The sequence below is a fragment of the Phaethon aethereus genome (assembly GCF_964289735.1).
Source record: "Phaethon aethereus genome assembly, chromosome: 3".
Classification (NCBI taxonomy): domain Eukaryota; kingdom Metazoa; phylum Chordata; class Aves; order Phaethontiformes; family Phaethontidae; genus Phaethon; species Phaethon aethereus.
This window is the reverse complement of record NC_138576.1, coordinates 23795478-23814488: the sequence shown is the minus strand read 5'-3', so window position 1 is coordinate 23814488 and position 19011 is coordinate 23795478. Positions and strand designations below refer to the sequence as shown.

Here is a 19011-nt window from a genome sequence, read left to right as displayed (position 1 = left end):
ACAAGAAAGGCTTACTTCACAGAAGGCATGACTGAAATAGCAAGTTAAATGCTCGGGAGAAATCCGCAAAATGTATTTATTGTGAACAGCGCCTTAACACTGATGTTCAGCTACTCAGCTACCTATTCACAACACATCCTTACTTTTGTTTCATTGAAGAGGCAAGTATGAACAAAAACCACAAATGCCACAGCTTAAGTAAATGTTTATAAACTTTCGATCTAGTTCAGATGAACGAAAACAAGACAAGGCAGGACACAGCTGGTCCATCACTAGGGTGAGCATCCACCCCATCCAACCCCTGCTACTTAAAAGGTCTCCAGTTAGAGACGGTCATCTACACTACATGTGAAGAAGGACCTTCTGAGAGTCATGTACTCTGCAGAAATACACATCTTTTGACAGCTGTACAAAATTGGTCTGGAACCAATGGCCCCCGGGTTCCTGGAACGTCTGAGTTTTTCTGTAAAGGTTGGGCAAAAGGTGGTTAAGAAAAGTGAGCTGATACATTCTGTGCAGCTAAATGTCAAGTTTCTGATGAAGTCTACAGCTCCAGGGTGTATTTGCAGGCATGCACCTTGAAAGCCACTGCTATAACAGAAACCCAGCTTAGGTAAGATCCTATCTTCTACACAGCTAAAATGAGAAGAAATAAAGCTCATCCTACATGAGCCCAACAGGTACATTCTATAGCATACACTTATTTTGAACCGAATAATTCCGGACTGGATACAGGTTTCACATGTTAAATTTGGCAGCTTAATTCCTTCAGTCTATAACTATATTTTGCATGACAAAGGTAGTTCCTCCTGCACTAAAAATCTAAGAGCAGTCCATCAGTTAATGAAGGCATCTTGAATCCACACACACAGCTTGTAAGTGGACCCACACACAACTGAACAGCCCGAGGAAGTCACAAACCCTTTTTTTGCTAGTGAATAAAAATAGAAATAAATTCAACTATTCTAAAACCCCACTGTTAAATAAATAAGCGAGTTGGAAATGAAACCTTAACTTCTAGAGAAAGCCATAATTAAACTTTTCCAGAGTTAGCAAACCCCCATGACACACGCATGTCCAATTACCATCCCAAAGGAGGTTGCTCAGAACCCGTTAATGCCCATGGGAACACCAGTGCTGTCAGTGATAACCAGAAGTGTTGACTTTATAAGGAACCCAGAGACTTAGCATAATCATGAACTTTTACGGAAAACGAAAACAGACTGCGTGTTGCCACTTCAGGGACAATTACAAAAAAAATCCAAGACAACAATGGTTAAAAGCAATTTCCTACCAATCAATCTTAAGAAAATACCCAGGTGTTATTACAAAAATTAATAAATTGTAAAGGAGTAAAAAGTTGCAATTGCTAGGTTAACTGGACATAAGCTTGTGCATTTTCTGAAGTGCAGTTATTACATGTGCATTACGTTACATTCACTAACATGAGACAAGCATTCACACGTTTACAAGAATATGTACTGTGTTCATACTTCAGTAATGAACTGAGATAACAACTCACATTATCCTTAAGAAAAGCCATTCTTGGAAGATTTTAATGGTCCACATTTTCTCTGTCGGAATATACCATCACATAAAGCAATTTATGATACTGGCAACATTTGAATGTGAGTGTGACCTTGGTATACACAGAGGTATAGTAACAATAATAATTATGGCCATCTAAAACACAGAAGGCACTATGAAAAAATACTTTCTTCAGAGCACCTCAGCTTTAATCCCTCAATGTTTGGTCTCAAGAGATAAAAACACTTCCCCAGCTGGAACTCTGCTAGTGAGTTAGTTCCAGGTTTTTAATGGCTACATGCGTTAGCTTTGTGTTTGTTTTTTTTTTAATTTGCAACTTGTGCCAAGTTACAGATTTGTGTGTGGGACAGTATGAATTTAAGGAAGAAAATAAATCCTACTTTGGCGTGCCTGCACTCTGCTGAGGACTAATACACAGCCATAACTAGACACTGAATAGCCTTTCTGTCTGTAATCTCCAACTGATATAATTTTCTTACAAATTTACTCTAGAATTTCCAAACATCATCAGGCATTAGAGGACTGTAAAAAAGTTAGTTATCTATTTATTATTACTACTGCTATAAATCATTAGCCATAGTAAAAACAACAATGAAAAAAATTTCAGAATGCCATTTATTCCAGCTGAAGCTTGAATGATCATTTTAGAAACATGAATCACGTCTTACCGAATATTTACCGTGGCACACATCAGCACATCGTTTAACATGAAAAGTCGTCGTTCTTTGGTTTTGATAATTTCTCCTTTGTCATTGTAAACAGTCTCAACCATATCATCAGTCCGTATGAGGTATCTGTTTCCACTGCTGAGTAGCTAGATTTTAAAAACAATCAACATTGTTTATTATACATGGTACATCTAACATCCAGTGCAAAAAAATAAAAGAAAATACAATGGGTTATCACTTGCCATCCTAGCACAAGTGTTTGCAGGTGGATTTGCCAAGTGAATTAAGCTGCTTTGCTGATTTGCTTTTCATTTAGAGAAACGGTAACTTCTGCTGCCAGCAGTATGGCCTGCAGGGGTTTTTGGTCTTAATAGGGAATGTTAAGTGCTCTGAAAACCTTCCACACTGATAAAGGTCCCCTAGAGAAAAAAAAAAAATCATAGCTTCCAAAATTTCAGTTGTTTCCTTCCCTCATCCCTTCTTTCACAGCCCATTTAAGTGATACGCATGGTCCCAGACGTCACAAAGGGGAAGTCAGGGTGGGAGGAGGAAGAGTACTGGATCCAGGTATATCTCAATTTGTCTCCCTGGTATAGAATATACAAGATTTTACAGTTTATATAGACTAACAAAAGGAAACCTGTACCACCTCTTAAAACACACATTCCGTGTCTTGAACTCCTTCAACCACTTGTAGATGACTAGCAGCTGCTTCAAGAAGCAGGAGTAAGAAAACTAGAAAGTAAAATGTCTGAATCCATCTTCTAATGGATGGAAATACTGTTCCACTATGACAATAAATTCAGTATCCCATTTTTTTTAATAAATAGCCTAAACCAAGTATGTTCTGACTACTTTCTTTTCAGAAAACTGTTTTTATGCATCACAAACAAAAATACTCCTTGCATTCTGTCAGCATGTCCCCATTACTCCACCCCAGAATGAGTCCAGTATAATCATCTGTAACCTCATGAAAGCAGTAACTGAAGTATTTATGCCCCATCTCATGGGAAAGGAGGAAATACGTATGATGCAAATAAGACAAGCATACATATATCCACAGTAAGATCGCTACCGACACAGTCAAATGAAGAAGATGGTTACTTCCTTCCTTCTGAATGTCTTCTGCAGTTCTTTAAAGACATTTCTATTGAATAATCTGAATACACGAATGAAATAGACTGGGATGTTCATTAAAACAAGGAAGATGTTGGACACGTTCAATAGTGTATCTTGAACTGCTCCATAGCCAGAAGCACTGAAATATAAGGAACTGCTTCCTTCCTTTATATGGAATAATTCCCCAGTTCCAGATAAATTCAAAATTCAGTTTTGAATTTATCAGAAGATGTGCATGACACTTTACTACAGGATGAGGGAACAGCTTTACCTATACATTGCCAAAGAACACTAATACAGCTGCTGCTATTTCAGCATGTCGCCTGCTCCAGCACACAGTGGTTTAAGCAGCGAGCCTATTCAGTCCTGGAGGTAGCTCCAATCTCACACCTACCACTAGAACGACCCCACAGAAGAACTTCAGGCAGCTCTTTGGTGTCTGTTCTAAAGATTGCTCAAGGCCCAGAAACTAATAATACACAAACTCTTCCATCACACATTCTTACTTCCTAACCTTGTTCAGGTAACGTTCGTTCATTGCTTTTGCTATTTGTTTTATTTCACAGCGCTGATCTGCATCCCTTTTTCTTTCATTTAACTTCTCTGCCAGTGTTTCGAGTTCTGTAAGAGCCATCTGTAGAGGTAATCTGTCAGGATGCCCTTTATTAGTGTTCTTCAACATATCCTGAGGGGAAGTCATAAAACAAAACAAAATAAAAACGCTTAAAATTAAATTTCAGCTTTAATTTCAAAGTTAAGTTCAGAAGATTACAAGATGTAATGTTACTGCTGCATTTTTTACCCAAGCAATAATAAAGAGCATGACCAATGAACACCTAATGAATATTGAAACAGCAGATTGCTTATTTTCCTGAATACCTGAATAGGTCTTAAAAAAGATACTGAATGGGGTCACATACTGCTTATTTACAGGAAGGAAGTACAGTAAAGGAACTTGAAAATGAGTGTAAAAAATGCAAATGTGAAGGTAAATTAGAAAATCCACATAATATTAAGCACAATTTGAAAGTCAATATTCTAGTATAATATGCAGGTGTCTGTAAGCAATGATTTAAAATTAAACTTTTCTGTTATTTACTATCATAATAATATGGTATTATCTTTATTACTTATTTCTCACTAAAACACTGGCAGCACGCTCATCCCAAAGTAGAAGACTTACTTCATGGAGGTTGCAAGAGCCTCTAAAAATCTTTCCCTTTTGTAGGCATGCAGTGAAACAATTTGAGTGAAATTTTTGCTTCTTTCCTGCAGTGCTTAAAAATCCCTACGTATTCACTCTGGCTTCCTGCTGCAATAAACTCCGTTCCTTCTGCTAACTCAAAAACTCTCGCCACGACCCGCATGCTCCCCCCACGACTACCTCTGCTCCTTCTCCCACAGTCATTCCTGGACCTGCATCCCAAAGCCTGTCCTCCTCCTATGGCACCTGCAAAACCCAGCTAACTCGTAGCGCTCGCTGGGATAGACCTGCCGTGGTCTGGAAGGAGTAACAAAGTTGGTCTGGGGCGAGTCTACACTGGGGAACTCTTCTTTTCCTACAGCTCGACTCCCTTTTAAGAGAAGACCCAAGGACTCTCTCTCAAATCCTCAATTTCCATGGGAAGGAAAACAAGACGCTGCAGGTCAGAAGGAAGCTGCAACACAAGCAGGTCCGGTCAGCCAAGCAGTCAGGGAGAGAGTGCACTTTTGTTCCACATCCCACATGTATTCTGAACTATCCAAGGCATGAATTACGTCCTCTTGTATTTTTCTTAAAGGGTAAGTAATGCCACAAAGTTCCTAGTGGCACTTTGAAGTGTTATTACCTAACGAACTGATATGAACAAGTAGCACATTTGAATACAGCTTTACTGCAAAGTGGCTTACAAGCTTAATCTAACCTAGCAAGTAATCTAGAGTAAATCTAGTTTACGCAGATCTTCCTGCAGTGTATTTACTGCCTGTCCCTGCAATCAGACTATGAGATCAGCACATTACGATACACTGAAATTTTATCTTTGTTTTTTCCCCATGATCCAGTGGTCACCTCCGACAGTGTGCTCTTCCAATAGAAGGCAGCTACCATGCCATCCCACAAGCAAACCACAGAAGAATGCAACAAGAGCATCCTTTCTCTTTGGTAAACATTATTTACCTGCAATAAAAGAATGAACTGTGGAAAGCGCTGGATAGGTTTCATCATTAAACCATACAGGGTAATTCGATCGGGGCTTGACTCCTGGCACTGCTGCAATGCAAGAAAGCCACACTGTTTACTATACGTGAGCGTATTTCCGTCAGTTACAGAATGGAGGAAAACATTTCCTGAAAATTCTTCTACATCATTTATAGTAATTGTAACCGTGGTACTGTAAAGATTCCATTTACTAGAAAGATTTCACTTTAAAATATTAAATCTTTAAAAAAAAATAAGAACACTAGTAAAATGATGGCATGTCACTGAACTGAAATCTCCTTCTTCAATAATTACAGCTAGGATAAAGCTACACCAGCAGTGCAGCACCTAGGTATATATCAATACAGCACATTCATGCTTTTTACATAAGCAGTGCACTGAAACATCTGCTTAACTTCAAGCATAACAAAGGGAATGTACTTGTTCAAGGTGTTAAATTTGAGAGATGTAAGTGATCTGTTGATTTATAGTCCATAATTTGCTATTGCTGCTCTGTTTCTTGGGGTTAAGAGACTATAAATCTCTAACTACCTATGTGTTTTTAAGAGGAAATCTAAGGAAAACATCGTAATCTCATTGTTACGCAAACAAAAAGATTTTAATTTTCTTTATTAAAAGAACACTGATTTATATTTGGAAGGAAAAACATAAGAATCCATTATTTTGGTTATTGGGACTGGCAGATAAAACCACATAAATTTCATTTGCATGTGCAGAAAAGCTCCGTTTGTATAAGATATTTCAGCATTTGGAAATATTTTGGGCCAGAATCACAGTTAATCCAAAAAAAAGGAGAGTAGAGGAAATACTCAACATTAAAAACAAAGCAAACACAAACAATAAAAAAATGGTGGTGTGCTTAAATTGATATTTATTGCTACAACTATCAGCTTCACAACAATTTATTTCCATATTTATATACACAAACTTTTTTTTCCCCCCTCAAACAGCAGCAGCTGAAGATTCTGGTCTTTGTTGCTGGTGGGCAAACAAAAAAGGAAGGTACAGAAATGCCTTCTGTCCTCAGAGTTCAGCTGTGAGTCCCCAGCTCTGGGCAGTACCAGTGCTGGCATGAACAAGCAGTGATGAGATGTGTAAGTTATGCCTCTGTTGGAAAAACGGGCTTTTAACAGCGTGAGAGGTATGAAGTGATTATACGCTCGCTGGAGGGTTTGATCTTCATGGTGCCTAAGGCTTCCAGAATATAATCCTGTGTAGTGGTGGCCACACTCCAAAAAGTTGTTAGTTAATTTTAAGATCTGAAGACAGATTAGGAAACAGCCCCCCATCACCAACCTCTAGGCAACCTAAGAGCTTCACTATTTAGTTTGCCTCGGGCACCCAATTTCAGTGTTTGGTGGACCACTGCAACAGACCCGACAGGGTGACAGCTCTGAGAGGCACAACTCAATGCAAGACTCTCAGGGAATGAGACAAGCAGAGCTTCCAGGCTTCAGCAGTGTCACAGACAGACTAAAAGCCTTGCAATGGATTTTGTGTACCCTTTTTAAGTTATCCTGCCTAGGGATTTACAGTACTTCTACCTCTCAATTCCCATCATCGGAAGCATCATATTCATCAGGGTAATATGCATTCTGCACAAAAATTTTCCGTTTCAACTGCAAATTGGAAACATGATTTTCAAAATACTAGGAAATTGTCATGGAATGGAAATCTAGTTACACCACTCTGCACAATACAATAAAGAAGTCAGAAGTAAAATAAACCCCAAACAAGAAGATGCCTCAGATGGTGAACTATTATTTGAAATTCACCTGCTATGAAAGAATCCAAATGTTTTGCCAAGTACAGTCATGCAAACACCAATAAACGGATCTGAACAACAACAAAACCACTCTACACTTCAAAATTCATCCTAGATTTAACATCACGTTATTATTCTGAAAATACAGTACTGGAAGTGAATACTCGGGGATTTTTTTTGTTCTAAACCCATAAAACATAAAACCAGTCATTAAAACAGTCATACATGATACAGTATCAGCCGTCAAATTTCCTCCTAACTTATAATTTATGCTGTCTTATTTATATCATATGCCCAGCTTGGTTTATGATTGAACAAACTCACCTTTAAGAAGTCTAAAAAGGCAGGTTTGGTGGCACATGATTTCTTGAGAATCCCGACTGCTGTACTGAAGTTGTTTACATACTCGCTGTATGCATCCAATACCATAGATTTAGAAAACTGAAAACATAAAAGGGTAAACATTAACTATAAACACAAAAGATCCCTGGAAAGCACAACTATCCAAACCTCTGACCATTAAGGACTCGCCTTGCTTGGAGCTAAGGTCTTTGCTTGGCCAGAAATACTGGTGGAGTAACCTTTCTGTAGAAGCCAGGTTGAAAACCTAAAGATGTAACAGCTGTGAATTACAAAAACTAAAGTTACAAAAATAGCTTCATCTTGGCTAGGACACTAGGGCAAGAGCCTGGGGACTATGGGCAATCAAAAGGCAGCCACTGAGATTTAAAGCAACTGCTGGGATCCCCTGATCATCTCACTGCTGCCCATCTGCCTGGTAGGGTTTTACCTGGAAAGCAGACAGATCGTGTGGCTTGCAAACAGCCACGTGAAGTGTAAGATTGCTGCCCACAGCCTCCTTAGTAATTTTACTCCTCTCTTCTGCAGAGCTGGTCTCATTAACACTACCCAACTTCCCTCAGCCAAAACAAGACAGGTTTGCTTTAAACAGCAAATCTTTAGTAACTGTTTCACTTTGACCAAAATGGGGTCAAGGCACTCAGAGACACAGACCCCAGCTCTCTTACAGCAGGCATGAAAAAGTGGTAATTTCCAGCAGCTGGGTGGCAACAAACCAAAGCACTCAAACCAGCAGGCAGGCAGCCTTTCCCGTCCACACACTCACGGCAGGAACAATGTCTTTCTTAGCAACCAAGGCCACTTGTATTCTCTAATTTAATGGCTAGTTCAGTCCTTTACCGGGTGGACTTCCATTAAGCATGGGATAGTGTTTTACAAGTAAAGTACTCTTTACCTGTGCCCCAGGCTCAGTTCAAACCCAGGAGTTCAGGACATCACCTACTGTGTTTTTTTTCTACTCCCAACAAACATACTATGTATGACTACCTACTTTTTAAGAGATGCTGAGCCTCAATCTCACCTTAATTTTGGTGGGTTTGTGAATCTCTATCTTCTCAGAAAAAGAAACTGTTTACTTAAATGTCTGAAAGCTTGATCAAAGCCTGAAAATTTTGCCCACAATCCTTTCACATCTGCCAACCAAGCCGAAGACATGTGTTGGTGTCACTTTCCTTACCAGGATGGTACATACATATTCTGACAGTTGCCACAGGCATTGGAGAATACGGGAACAAAGTGGCCACATTAGACAGAAAGATATGGAGATGGAATAACACGCCTAAAATAAAAACATATTATCTGTTCAGATGCATTTGCTTACTGAAGCAACAAAGACATCACCAATCATTTCAACAGAGTCCCACTCAGACACACGACTCGCCAGCGCAATCTGAAACATTGAATGGCACTGAAGAATTTCCTTAATTCGATAAAAGACCATTTTGAGTTTTCTTTCACTCAATAATTTTGGTTCCATATCTGAAAGGGGCTTCTCGTATTGCTGTGGGGAAAAAAAAAACAAAACAACAAAAATAAATTTAAACAGACAAAAAAAATATCTTCTATAAGCAGAAAAAAACAACTTGTGTAACAGGATACACACACAAAATCTCTGAACATTTGGCATGAAGCATCTGTAGCAAAAGCAATGTTTAGTTGTGCTATAGATTCTTTAATTATTTGATTATTTTTCAAATTTCCAAATTACAAAATGCAAGAGATATTAAGGTACCTCCAGGATTCTTTTGAGAGCATCCACGTAATTCTTTTCACTGTCAACTACAGAGCCCAAAATATACCTTCTCACAACCTGTTGAAGAAACAAAGTTTTGTCTGAAGGTAACATGTTCATCATAGTTGGAAATGCTGATGATAAAATTCTTGCATTAATAAAACACAAGAAACACAGAGCAATTTAAAAAAAATTTTTCAAACAAAAAATTTCAAAAAACTTCAAACACGAAGTAATACTGGAACTGCAATAAAATAATACTGTACCTCTTCAAAGGTAATTAAATTTACTATTACTTTAAAATCATTTCAAGAATACAACAGTTATTGTATCTATATCTATATTCTTTGCCGACTGTTGCAGTTCTAAGCTTTACTTTTGAAACTCGTCTTTTAATTTTAGATGTATAAATTTAGGCATTGATATAAATAATAATAGGTATAGATGTTGGCTACTCCAGTGAATTGCTTCAACAAAATAGGTAACCAGTTTTCCAAATCAGTCTTTGAGGTTAGTTTTCTTTTTAAAATATGTTTTATAAATTTATTAGGAGTAACTTGAAGGACAAACAAGCAAACATTAATTGCCTTTTTAAAGTAAGGCCATATAAACTGTACCGCTGAGAAAGTATCTAAGTCAGCGTTCTTTTTCACAGAATCGTTAAGGTTGGAAAAGACTTTCAAGATCATCAAGTCCAACCATCAACCCAACACCACCATGCCCACTAAACCATGTCCCAAAGTGCCACGTCCACATGTTTTCTGAACACTTCCAGTGATGGTGACTCCACACCTCCCTGGGCAGCCTGTGCCAATGCTTGACCACTCTCCGTAAAGACATTTTTCCTAACATCTAATCTTAACCTCCTGCCTTTAAACCTGTTTGGATGTTACCACGCATTACCATTATATTCATACCAACTGACAGAATTGTAAGAGCTTCAGGAAATGCTACCATTTCTCATGTTTACAATCTACAGGCTATTTGTCACACCTCCTTCTCCACCTCCTGCTTCTGCAATTCAGCTGAAACGCACGCTGGATGCATGTGTGGGTGACATGACAGGAAGGACTGGGGAACCTATCTGGTTTAAAATCTAGACTTCTTAGTGTTCTTGAATAGATTTCTTCCTAGTTTTAAGGATTTGTTTTCACCCAAATCCATTGCCTAATCCAGCTCATCCCAGGGCTGGATGAGGTTTTTTTTTGAAAAAAGTGGGACTCTGAAGGAGAAGACAGCACAAGGGCAGGATCAAGCCCCTACCCAGAACTACACAGGACAGGAAAACTGCTTCTTTTTTCTGTTTTAAGCTAGCCTAAGTGACTGTGAAACAAAAAACTCAGACTTGCTCCTGATCCCCACAGCCTCCTGCCTCCTCTGCCACGGCTACTTTTAATTCTCCACACTTGTATTTTGCATTATTAAATTAACCACAGGTTATGCAAAGATTTTCTTTCAAGTACTGGCATTTCAAAGAAAGTCTTCTAAGGCCTCGCTTAAAGATATAAACAGTAAAATTAGTTGTGTCTAATTTGTGTTTAGAATGCATTTAGCAGCGTCTTATTTGGTATAACGTTAACAGCTGCTCTGGCAAAGGATACTAACTCTACTTTTAGTCACAGTTCATTCTTCTGAAAAGAGTAAACATCTGTAGAAAATGTTTTTTTTCAGGCTCTATAATCCACAAAATAGACACTTAATAGTGCCTACAGGTTACTGCAGTAGATACGCGCAGTTTACAAGAGGCTTGCACGCGAGCCTTACACTTTATTCACATTTTCGCTAGTAACAGTGGCACACAAGCATGAACAACTTACCGCAAGAATTCAGGTCCCAGTAGTAAAACGAAGCAAAAGCTGAGACCCCCGACTGAGACCCAGCGCGGGACACAGTATTTGAAGGGGCACCAGATTTTACACAAAAGCTGTCGTGCCACCTGCTGTCTGAAACACGCACGTTCATGAAGTCATCTCCTTGGTGGCGGAGCCGTCCGGCTTGGAGGGGCCTTCTGCCCTTCGCCCTCTCCCGCCGGGATGCCCAGGGCCGCTGCGCAGCCCGCGGCCCCCAGCCCGCACCCTGGCACACTGGGTTAGTCCACCCCCGAGCCAGGACTTGTGTTGGCCTCTGTTGAGCTGCTCGAGTTTTTCTCTCGACCTCAGCCCATCAAAGTCACGCTGAGCAGCAGCCCCATCCTCCCACACATGGCCTGCTGCACCCCTCCGATTCGGTATCACCTCCGAACCTGCAGCGCAGCTGGTATCCTGGTCGTTAAGAAAGGCATCAAACACCATGGGCCCCGTATACACTCCTGAGGGACACCACTAACACTGGCCACCCGCTGGACTTTGTACTGTGGACTACAACCTTCTGAGCATGGTGGCCTCGCTCGTTTTCCAGCCACCTTCCAGTCCACTCACACATCTCGAAGGGACTCGGGCTGGTCAGACACTGATCGACTCTGGTCCATCTATGCTGACTGTTCCAAATCACCCTCCTGTACTTCTGAACCCAGAAATAGCTCCCAGGAGCATTTGCTTCATCACCTCCACAGGGACTGTGGTGAGGCCACTAGCTAGATCCTAGTTTTCCTCCTTCTTGCTCATCTTGAGGATGGGTGTGAGATTCACCAGTCATCTGATCGCTGGCATCTTAGACAACAGAGAAAGGCCTTACTCTCAGCACCCCTAAATCCATCCCATCTGGTCCCACAGACCACCACTCATCCAACTGACCCCAGCACCCCCCAACTGCAGGTAATTCTTCACTCCAGCAGGACTTGCCTCCAGGCTCAGGAGCTTCGGAGGCCTGAGGATAAACCTCGCTGGTAAAAGCTGAGGCAAAGGTGGCACTGAGTACCTCGGTCTTTTCAGTGCCCTTTATCACTAGGTCCCTGCCTCATCAAGCAGCAGACCCATATTTTTCTTATCCTTCCTTTTGCTGCCAGTGCACATATAAGAAACCTTTCATTGCTGCCCTTCACACCTCACTAGCTCCAGTTGAGCGCTGGCTTTCCTAACTCCATTCCTTCCACTTGGGCAGCTCCTCCTGGGTAGATACGCAACATACGTCATGACGTACACAACAATTACTAGTTTGCTCCAGACTAAGAGCACTCTATTCTTCCAACAGAGGGTATATTTATTTTTAAGTACCTACAGAAAAACCCCTGTGAAACTCTTAAACCTCGACTTGGAAAGAAGAAAAAGACAGCATTCAGATTGATGCTGAGCTCTTACATTATAATGAAATGTTACAGTAACGTAACACAGTTTGGTAGGTGCATTGTTACAAGATTAGCACTTCACTGTGCTAAACACATTAGAAAAATAAACCTCGCCAAGCAAACCAAAAAATTTGTACCACTCTCCTCAACTGCCCCTTAATTTGTGCGGGTTTTTTTTCCTCCTCATTTTCTGAAGGTACTGACCAACTCATGACTTGAAACCACAAGCAGCAAAAAAAATCTCATACAGTTATTACTCGTCATAACAACACAGTAACATGAACCCATGGGATTTTTTTCAGCCAAAATTTCTAACTGGTGCCAATTTCAGTGTTTTTTGAAGTGGTTTCCACAGTGACTATAGAGTTTGAGGTGGAGAACGGCAAAATACACTCTTCTGTAGACTTGACTTCATTTGGGACAAGTGTTTTTCTCATCAGGAGAAACTTTAAGATTCAGAGAGTGTACAGGATATTCTCTACATTTAAAATAGAAATCCTGGAGCACGTCGAACAATGTCTTCTGACTCAATAAAAATGTTTAAACTCTTTTCTTTTTCACTCAAACCCATCATATTTAGTTTAAGCATTCAGGTAGTGAAATAATATAATTATTATAGATAATTTTATAATGCAAAACAGCATTTTGCATCTCTGGCTGAATTCAGGGCTGATGCAACTATATGCATATATACCAATTTTAAAAAAAAACTACTTAGTTCTAAATTTTATGTCCACTTAATTGATGTTAAATGCCAATATGCTTGAAGAGGAAGGCACCTGGGAGCCACTGATGCAGACCAGAAGGAGAGGAAAAAGAGGCAGAAGACCGTATTTCAAAAAGCCTACTACCTGCTGCTGTGATAATCCTTCGGGCATAGGAGTCATAATTGCTTCTGTATGCACACAGTCGACATCAATAAATAAATTTAGCTCTTCTTCTTCCAGACATGATGATCTATGATCTACAAATAATTAAATAACAAAGATGTCAACTGTTACAACATATAGATTGAAAGAAGGGGGGGGGGGGAAGCAAGGATGATATCATCCAAGCACAGTAATTACACAGAAGTAAGGAAGTTCTATTACACAGAAGTCTTATTTCCATTTCACTTACCAAACAAAAGGCATTTCCCAGCACTTCTGCATGACCTATGAAATCACATAAATACTACCACCGATAGGCACTCTAATACAGAACACCTTTCAAAGGTTATCTCAAAATCCTAAAATCTACACAGCAGGAGACAGCCTATGCATCTTTTGCTTGACCTCTACTCCCTCTTCACAGCCAAAACAGGGCTGTCCAGCGTGCAGGGTATGACAACTAGGGTTAAAGCACTGCAGCTCCAGGGCCAGCAGTTTCGAAATAAATGACTGTTGGGAAGAAATTAAATACACCCATAACATGATCCAGCTTTAAAAAATTCCACACACCCTTCCATAACTGAACTAAAATAAGTAGCCAAATGTTGGCTTTTGTCAGAAGTGAGAGTAAGGGATTCTGCATTGCTCCCTACATAATAATTTTACCTAAAAAGCACCTCCAAAGCACAGTGGTAGGTGGCAGCATGCAGCCAGTCAAACAAGCAGACCCGAGCAAGAGAGAAAGAAAGAACAGTATGAGAAATTGCGTCTTAGAACAAAAAGGGATAAGGGAAACAGGGCTGCTGGCTAGGAGGAATTCATGAGTTTGTTTGACGGATTGGTCATTAGCACCCTGCTGATTTGGGAAGTGGCTAAGGGATTAAACCGTGCACAGATATCCTGTGTCTGCTACCTAACCCCTAGAAGCGTGAGGAGGAGTGCCAGGTCCACTGTAACACCGCCCTGCTGAAGAAGATCATTTTCTCCTGTGCAACAGGAAGAAGTCTGGGGACAAACTTTTTAGCAGGGCCTGTTGTGATAGGACGAGGGGTAAGGGTTTTAAACTAAAAGAGAGTAGATTCAGACCAGATATAAGCAATAAGTTTTTCACAACGAGGTTGGTGAAACACTGGCCCAGGTTGCCCAGAGAGGTGGGAGATGCCCCATCCCTGGAAACATTCCAGGTCAGGTTGGACGGGGCTCTGAGCAACCTGATCTAGTTAAAGATGTCCCTGCTCATTGCGGGGGGTTTGAACTAGGTGACCTTTAAATGTCCCGTCCAACCCAAACTGTTCTATGATTCCAAGTTGAGGATACATTTTTGATCACTAAAGTTTGTGCAAATAACTTTCTTTTTTTATGTCTGTGAATTAGGTAAGTTCAGAACTGTGAGATGCATCCTGGTCCTTACAGATAGGATGTCAGCTCACTCACTAAAAACGTCTTGTCCACTCATGTGCTTTTAGCTTCCTAAAATTGTAGTTTTATAAGCTCGGAAGTTACCACCATTCAATTAGTTGGGCAGAAACTTGAGCAGAAAGACATACTACCTCTCAGGCCTATCCTGAAGAAGAAATAAGTTTGTATTCAGCTAATAACGCCTGCCTCTTGCAAAAATTAACTGTGGACTGCTGCTGCTAAGGCTCATGATAGAGGGCTGACATTTGTTCTTAAATACAGAAAGAACACAAATACTTTTAGCTTTTTGATTTTAGACCACTTTGTTTTCACAATCCAAACTCAGCTTTCATCAACAGTTTCTTCCCCTACTCCCACTCTTAAGTACAGAAAGTGTTTGTTACCCCTTGGTCACGACAATCTTTTTAAATAGTCAACTATCACTCCACTGAAAATCACGTCATAACAGCAGACTTTCCTGACATTCAGGAGTTACTCAATGGACGGAACGGGACAGACTTAGTACCTTAGTACTTAGTAACAGAATTTCCATACTCCCATATACCAGTACCTAGATAGCATCTATGACACTGTTTGGTGGGATTTTTTGTTGTGGATTTAAGTGGACTCTTCTCTGCGGTCCTCAGGTTTCTCAGGTCACTCAGGTTCTTGCCCCAAACCTAAAACTACTCAAGATGCATTGACCATACTGTCATTTGAACCGAATATTATACTATACTTTATTGATATAAAGCTCATTTCATGTATCCAGTACTCAGCCTCCAGTACAAAAATCTGCTAAGCCATTCACTTCCTTTCTCAGAAATTACTAGAGATAGTAACAAAGACAGTATAATTGGCACATACCTTGAGAAATAAAAGATTTTGTTCTAATGAAAGAACGACCCTTTTTCACAGCTGCTTTTGTCTTTTCGAGCCCATCTTTGGTACCTTCTCTAGCAGCTCTCATAAGCTTTTGCATCTGTAAGATAAAGAATACAGTCTACATGTTCAGTGAATAATAGGAACACGTTTGAGCATATAATGCAGAATACTTTTGCTTAAAATACCTTTTAAAAGAACACTGTCAAGGAGTTTATGCTACAAATACAGCCCAAAGTCAAAGAAATATTTAGTAAGCACACAGATCCATCAAAGCTCAGATCTGAGCACCTGTACTTTTTCTTAATAAAATCAAACTTGGAGAAAAGGACTGACTTCATGGCAATATTGTATCTGAGCCTAAAATAGCACAAATGCTTAAGAACCCTTCTGCATCAAACCTGTGAACTCAGAATGATCTCAAATGCTCAGCTTCACATTATACAACAAATAAACACTATGAACAGGTCATTAACAGCCAGGGTTCTTGTCCATTCTCCAGTGTCCCACTAGCTCTGCCGAAGTATTTCTAACCTAAGGATAATCCCCTAGACTCAGTTCTATATTAACTATATTCTTAAATAAACACTGGTTTGCAGAAAATGTTACAGCTAATAATTGTATTAATTGAAGAAATAAGTTGATTTAATTAATAATTGCATAATTTTATAGTACACTACTACAGCAAAAAGAAATTTCATGCAAAAAAAATAAAAATGAAGTGTTGTTTTGCTAGTAAGTGTTTATTAAAAAAACCTGCCTTGTACCTTTGCTTTCCCCAAATGCCACCACCACAAAAAATCCCCACTGCTGTCAGAGCTGTGCTGACATCGTCAACGACATCAGAACACAACCAAAGCTGCCTTTGCTGCCGGCAGGCAATTTCTCGGTTTGTGCCGAAGCTTTTAGCAAAAAGGCGGCCGTTTCAGCCTGGAGAAGTCAGAATGGAGAGCAGCGGAGCTCTGACCCCCCAGTTTGATCCCACGTGGCCGGGGTGCCTGGGCTCGCCCTGGGGCACTCCCCCCGCGCTCAGGCAGGTGCCAGGGCTGTACGCCTGGCTCGCCCTCTGCGGTAAGGGCACAGTCGGCAGGGAAGGACGATGCCCTATCTCATCTTCTGAACCTGTCACCCTTAAAAATAAGCATGAGGAAAGGCCCTTGACAAAGTACTTTTTAAACAAACTGCGTAATAATCCAGCACCTTTAGAACTCATTTCATACAAATTACTGTTCGCTTTTTCAAGTTACTATTAAAAAAAAAATACATTGTGTTGGAAAAGCAATCATTTAAACATAGCTAATTACAAAAATCAACTACACTACCTTCAGCTCATGTTTTTGCTTTAGTTGCTGAATCTCTACTGCTCCCACAGTGTTTGTCATCAAATCTTTCATCTTTTTTTCATAATGCTCCTTTAAACGCGTTAGGTCATGAGAAAGCTACAGTGTATAAAAAAACACAATCTTTTCAAAAAGCCTGCAGTGAAAACTTCACGCTAAAGTACTCGCATAAATCATGCACGTTGCCCGGCCTGCCTAGGGATACACAGACAACTGAGGGAAAAAATTGTCATTTGGGGGAGCTCCGACCTGAGGAATGGACCATCACTGAACATCGCTGAACATTCTGGAACTCAGCCAGGCGCCTTTCTGCTACGCCAGCAACTATGTAAAGAGAGGGTCAAAGTCACTTAGGCTAAACTAACCGTATGAACTACGTTGTGCACATCTCTTACATACCATATGGAAACGACGCATCAGCTTTACCCACAAGCATCATTCAGTAGAGCACAAACCCTCGTGAGTACATTTCTGACTATCCTTCAAAACGGTGAATCAGAAGAATTCTCAAGGTCCGAAGAACCTGCAGAGGTTGCTGGCACCTGAGAAGATGGAGACCGACAGTGCCAGCGAGTTGGGCAAGAGGACACTAAGAGGGGAGGATGCAGCTTTGTAATTCCCAAGTGCATGGGAATCGGGAAGCACATGTTTTCCCTCAGCTTTATCATAGCCTCACTGTATGACCATGGGTGTAACCATCTCATACATGCATATATCCATTTGCAAGGTAAGTAAACTATCTCAGAGAAATGCTCTGGAATACTAATTAACATTTGTTAAACGTTTTAAGAAAGACAGGTAAAAAGAAGTTAAAATGTAACTAGAAAAAAAAGAAAATATTTGGTGTGCCCTATAATGGAAGTCCAATGGAAAAACCCTCAGCTTGATGTCAACAGAGTTATTTGGCAAGAGATGAAAGCATCAGGAAAAAGAAGGCCTGCAGAGTTGAAAACAAAGGGACAGGTCTGGCATTTAGCTGCACGAGGCTGGGTCAGGATGAGATTATCTCCAACATGACAACTCTAGTCTGGTTCACAGACTAGAAACTCTATACAAAAACTTCCCCATCAGGAATCATAATGAAAAAGTGACTTTGAGGGAAAGTCACACCAGCACTTAAAACTAAAAATCCCACCTCCAACCTTCCCATACTTTTCAATGGACAGTAAAAAATAAAAAGCAAGGCAAGACCCTCATAGGCTCTGAAATACTACAGAAGCAAATGTGCTGGGAAAATATTGTAACTACCAGCACAAGACCTGAGGAGAAGTGAGAGTTAGTGCAAGGAATGGATACAGAGAATAGGCATAAAGTGGAGTGGTTTCTGCCTGTGTTAAGTGCCGGTGCAGGGAGGGTTGAGGGGTTTTTTTCCTGTTTTGGTTAGTTGGGTTATTTTTTTGTTTGGGTTTGTTGTTGTTTTTTTTAATTTCAGCAATCCTCATCCTCTGCCAAACCCCCTCTCTACTTTCCTGACTTCTCCTCCGCCTCCCAGTAACCCATCCAGGAGCAGCAGCCCCTCTCTCTGACTTCTCCACCAGCTAATATGCTCCTAGACTCCTCATCCCCATCCTCACAAGGAAATCCCCAAAACCTTTTGTCACAGGCCTGGAAAAGCCAGCTGCAGGGCAGTACCCCAGAGTATGCCTCTCTCCTCTCACTACTCCTTGGTCTCTTGCTCAGACACTCTGTGCCTGATCCTCTCAACCCACTGCCAGCAGTTTCCTGTGACAGATCTCAGTATACTTGTGTTTAAAAATGGCTTTAAACCTTGCTTTGTGCATATGTGTAAACAGATTCCTATGACTATGGCCAAAGCTGAACCTACTGATAACAGGAAAAGATTAAAGAAAAAAAAAAAAAACAACCCAACAGCCATGTTAAGACTTAGACACTCACATGCAAAGTCA

General features: G+C 40.4%; 1 protein-coding gene across 3 annotated transcripts in view; it reads right to left on the bottom strand.

Annotated features, from left to right (window-relative positions):
- Positions 1 to 19011, bottom strand: part of ARHGEF10 (Rho guanine nucleotide exchange factor 10) — a gene marked incomplete at both ends in the record, with an annotated part of 99971 nt that overhangs the window by 54560 nt on the left and 26400 nt on the right. For all 3 annotated transcript variants that reach the window (XM_081998390.1, XM_081998388.1, XM_081998389.1), the window contains 9 exons: positions 2217 to 2362; positions 3850 to 4020; positions 5494 to 5586; positions 7625 to 7741; positions 8982 to 9161; positions 9393 to 9470; positions 13467 to 13579; positions 15750 to 15864; positions 17087 to 17203. In XM_081998390.1, the coding sequence (XP_081854516.1) occupies positions 2217 to 2362; positions 3850 to 4020; positions 5494 to 5586; positions 7625 to 7741; positions 8982 to 9161; positions 9393 to 9470; positions 13467 to 13579; positions 15750 to 15864; positions 17087 to 17203 (1130 nt within the window). The remainder of the gene's footprint in view (positions 1 to 2216; positions 2363 to 3849; positions 4021 to 5493; positions 5587 to 7624; positions 7742 to 8981; positions 9162 to 9392; positions 9471 to 13466; positions 13580 to 15749; positions 15865 to 17086; positions 17204 to 19011) is intronic.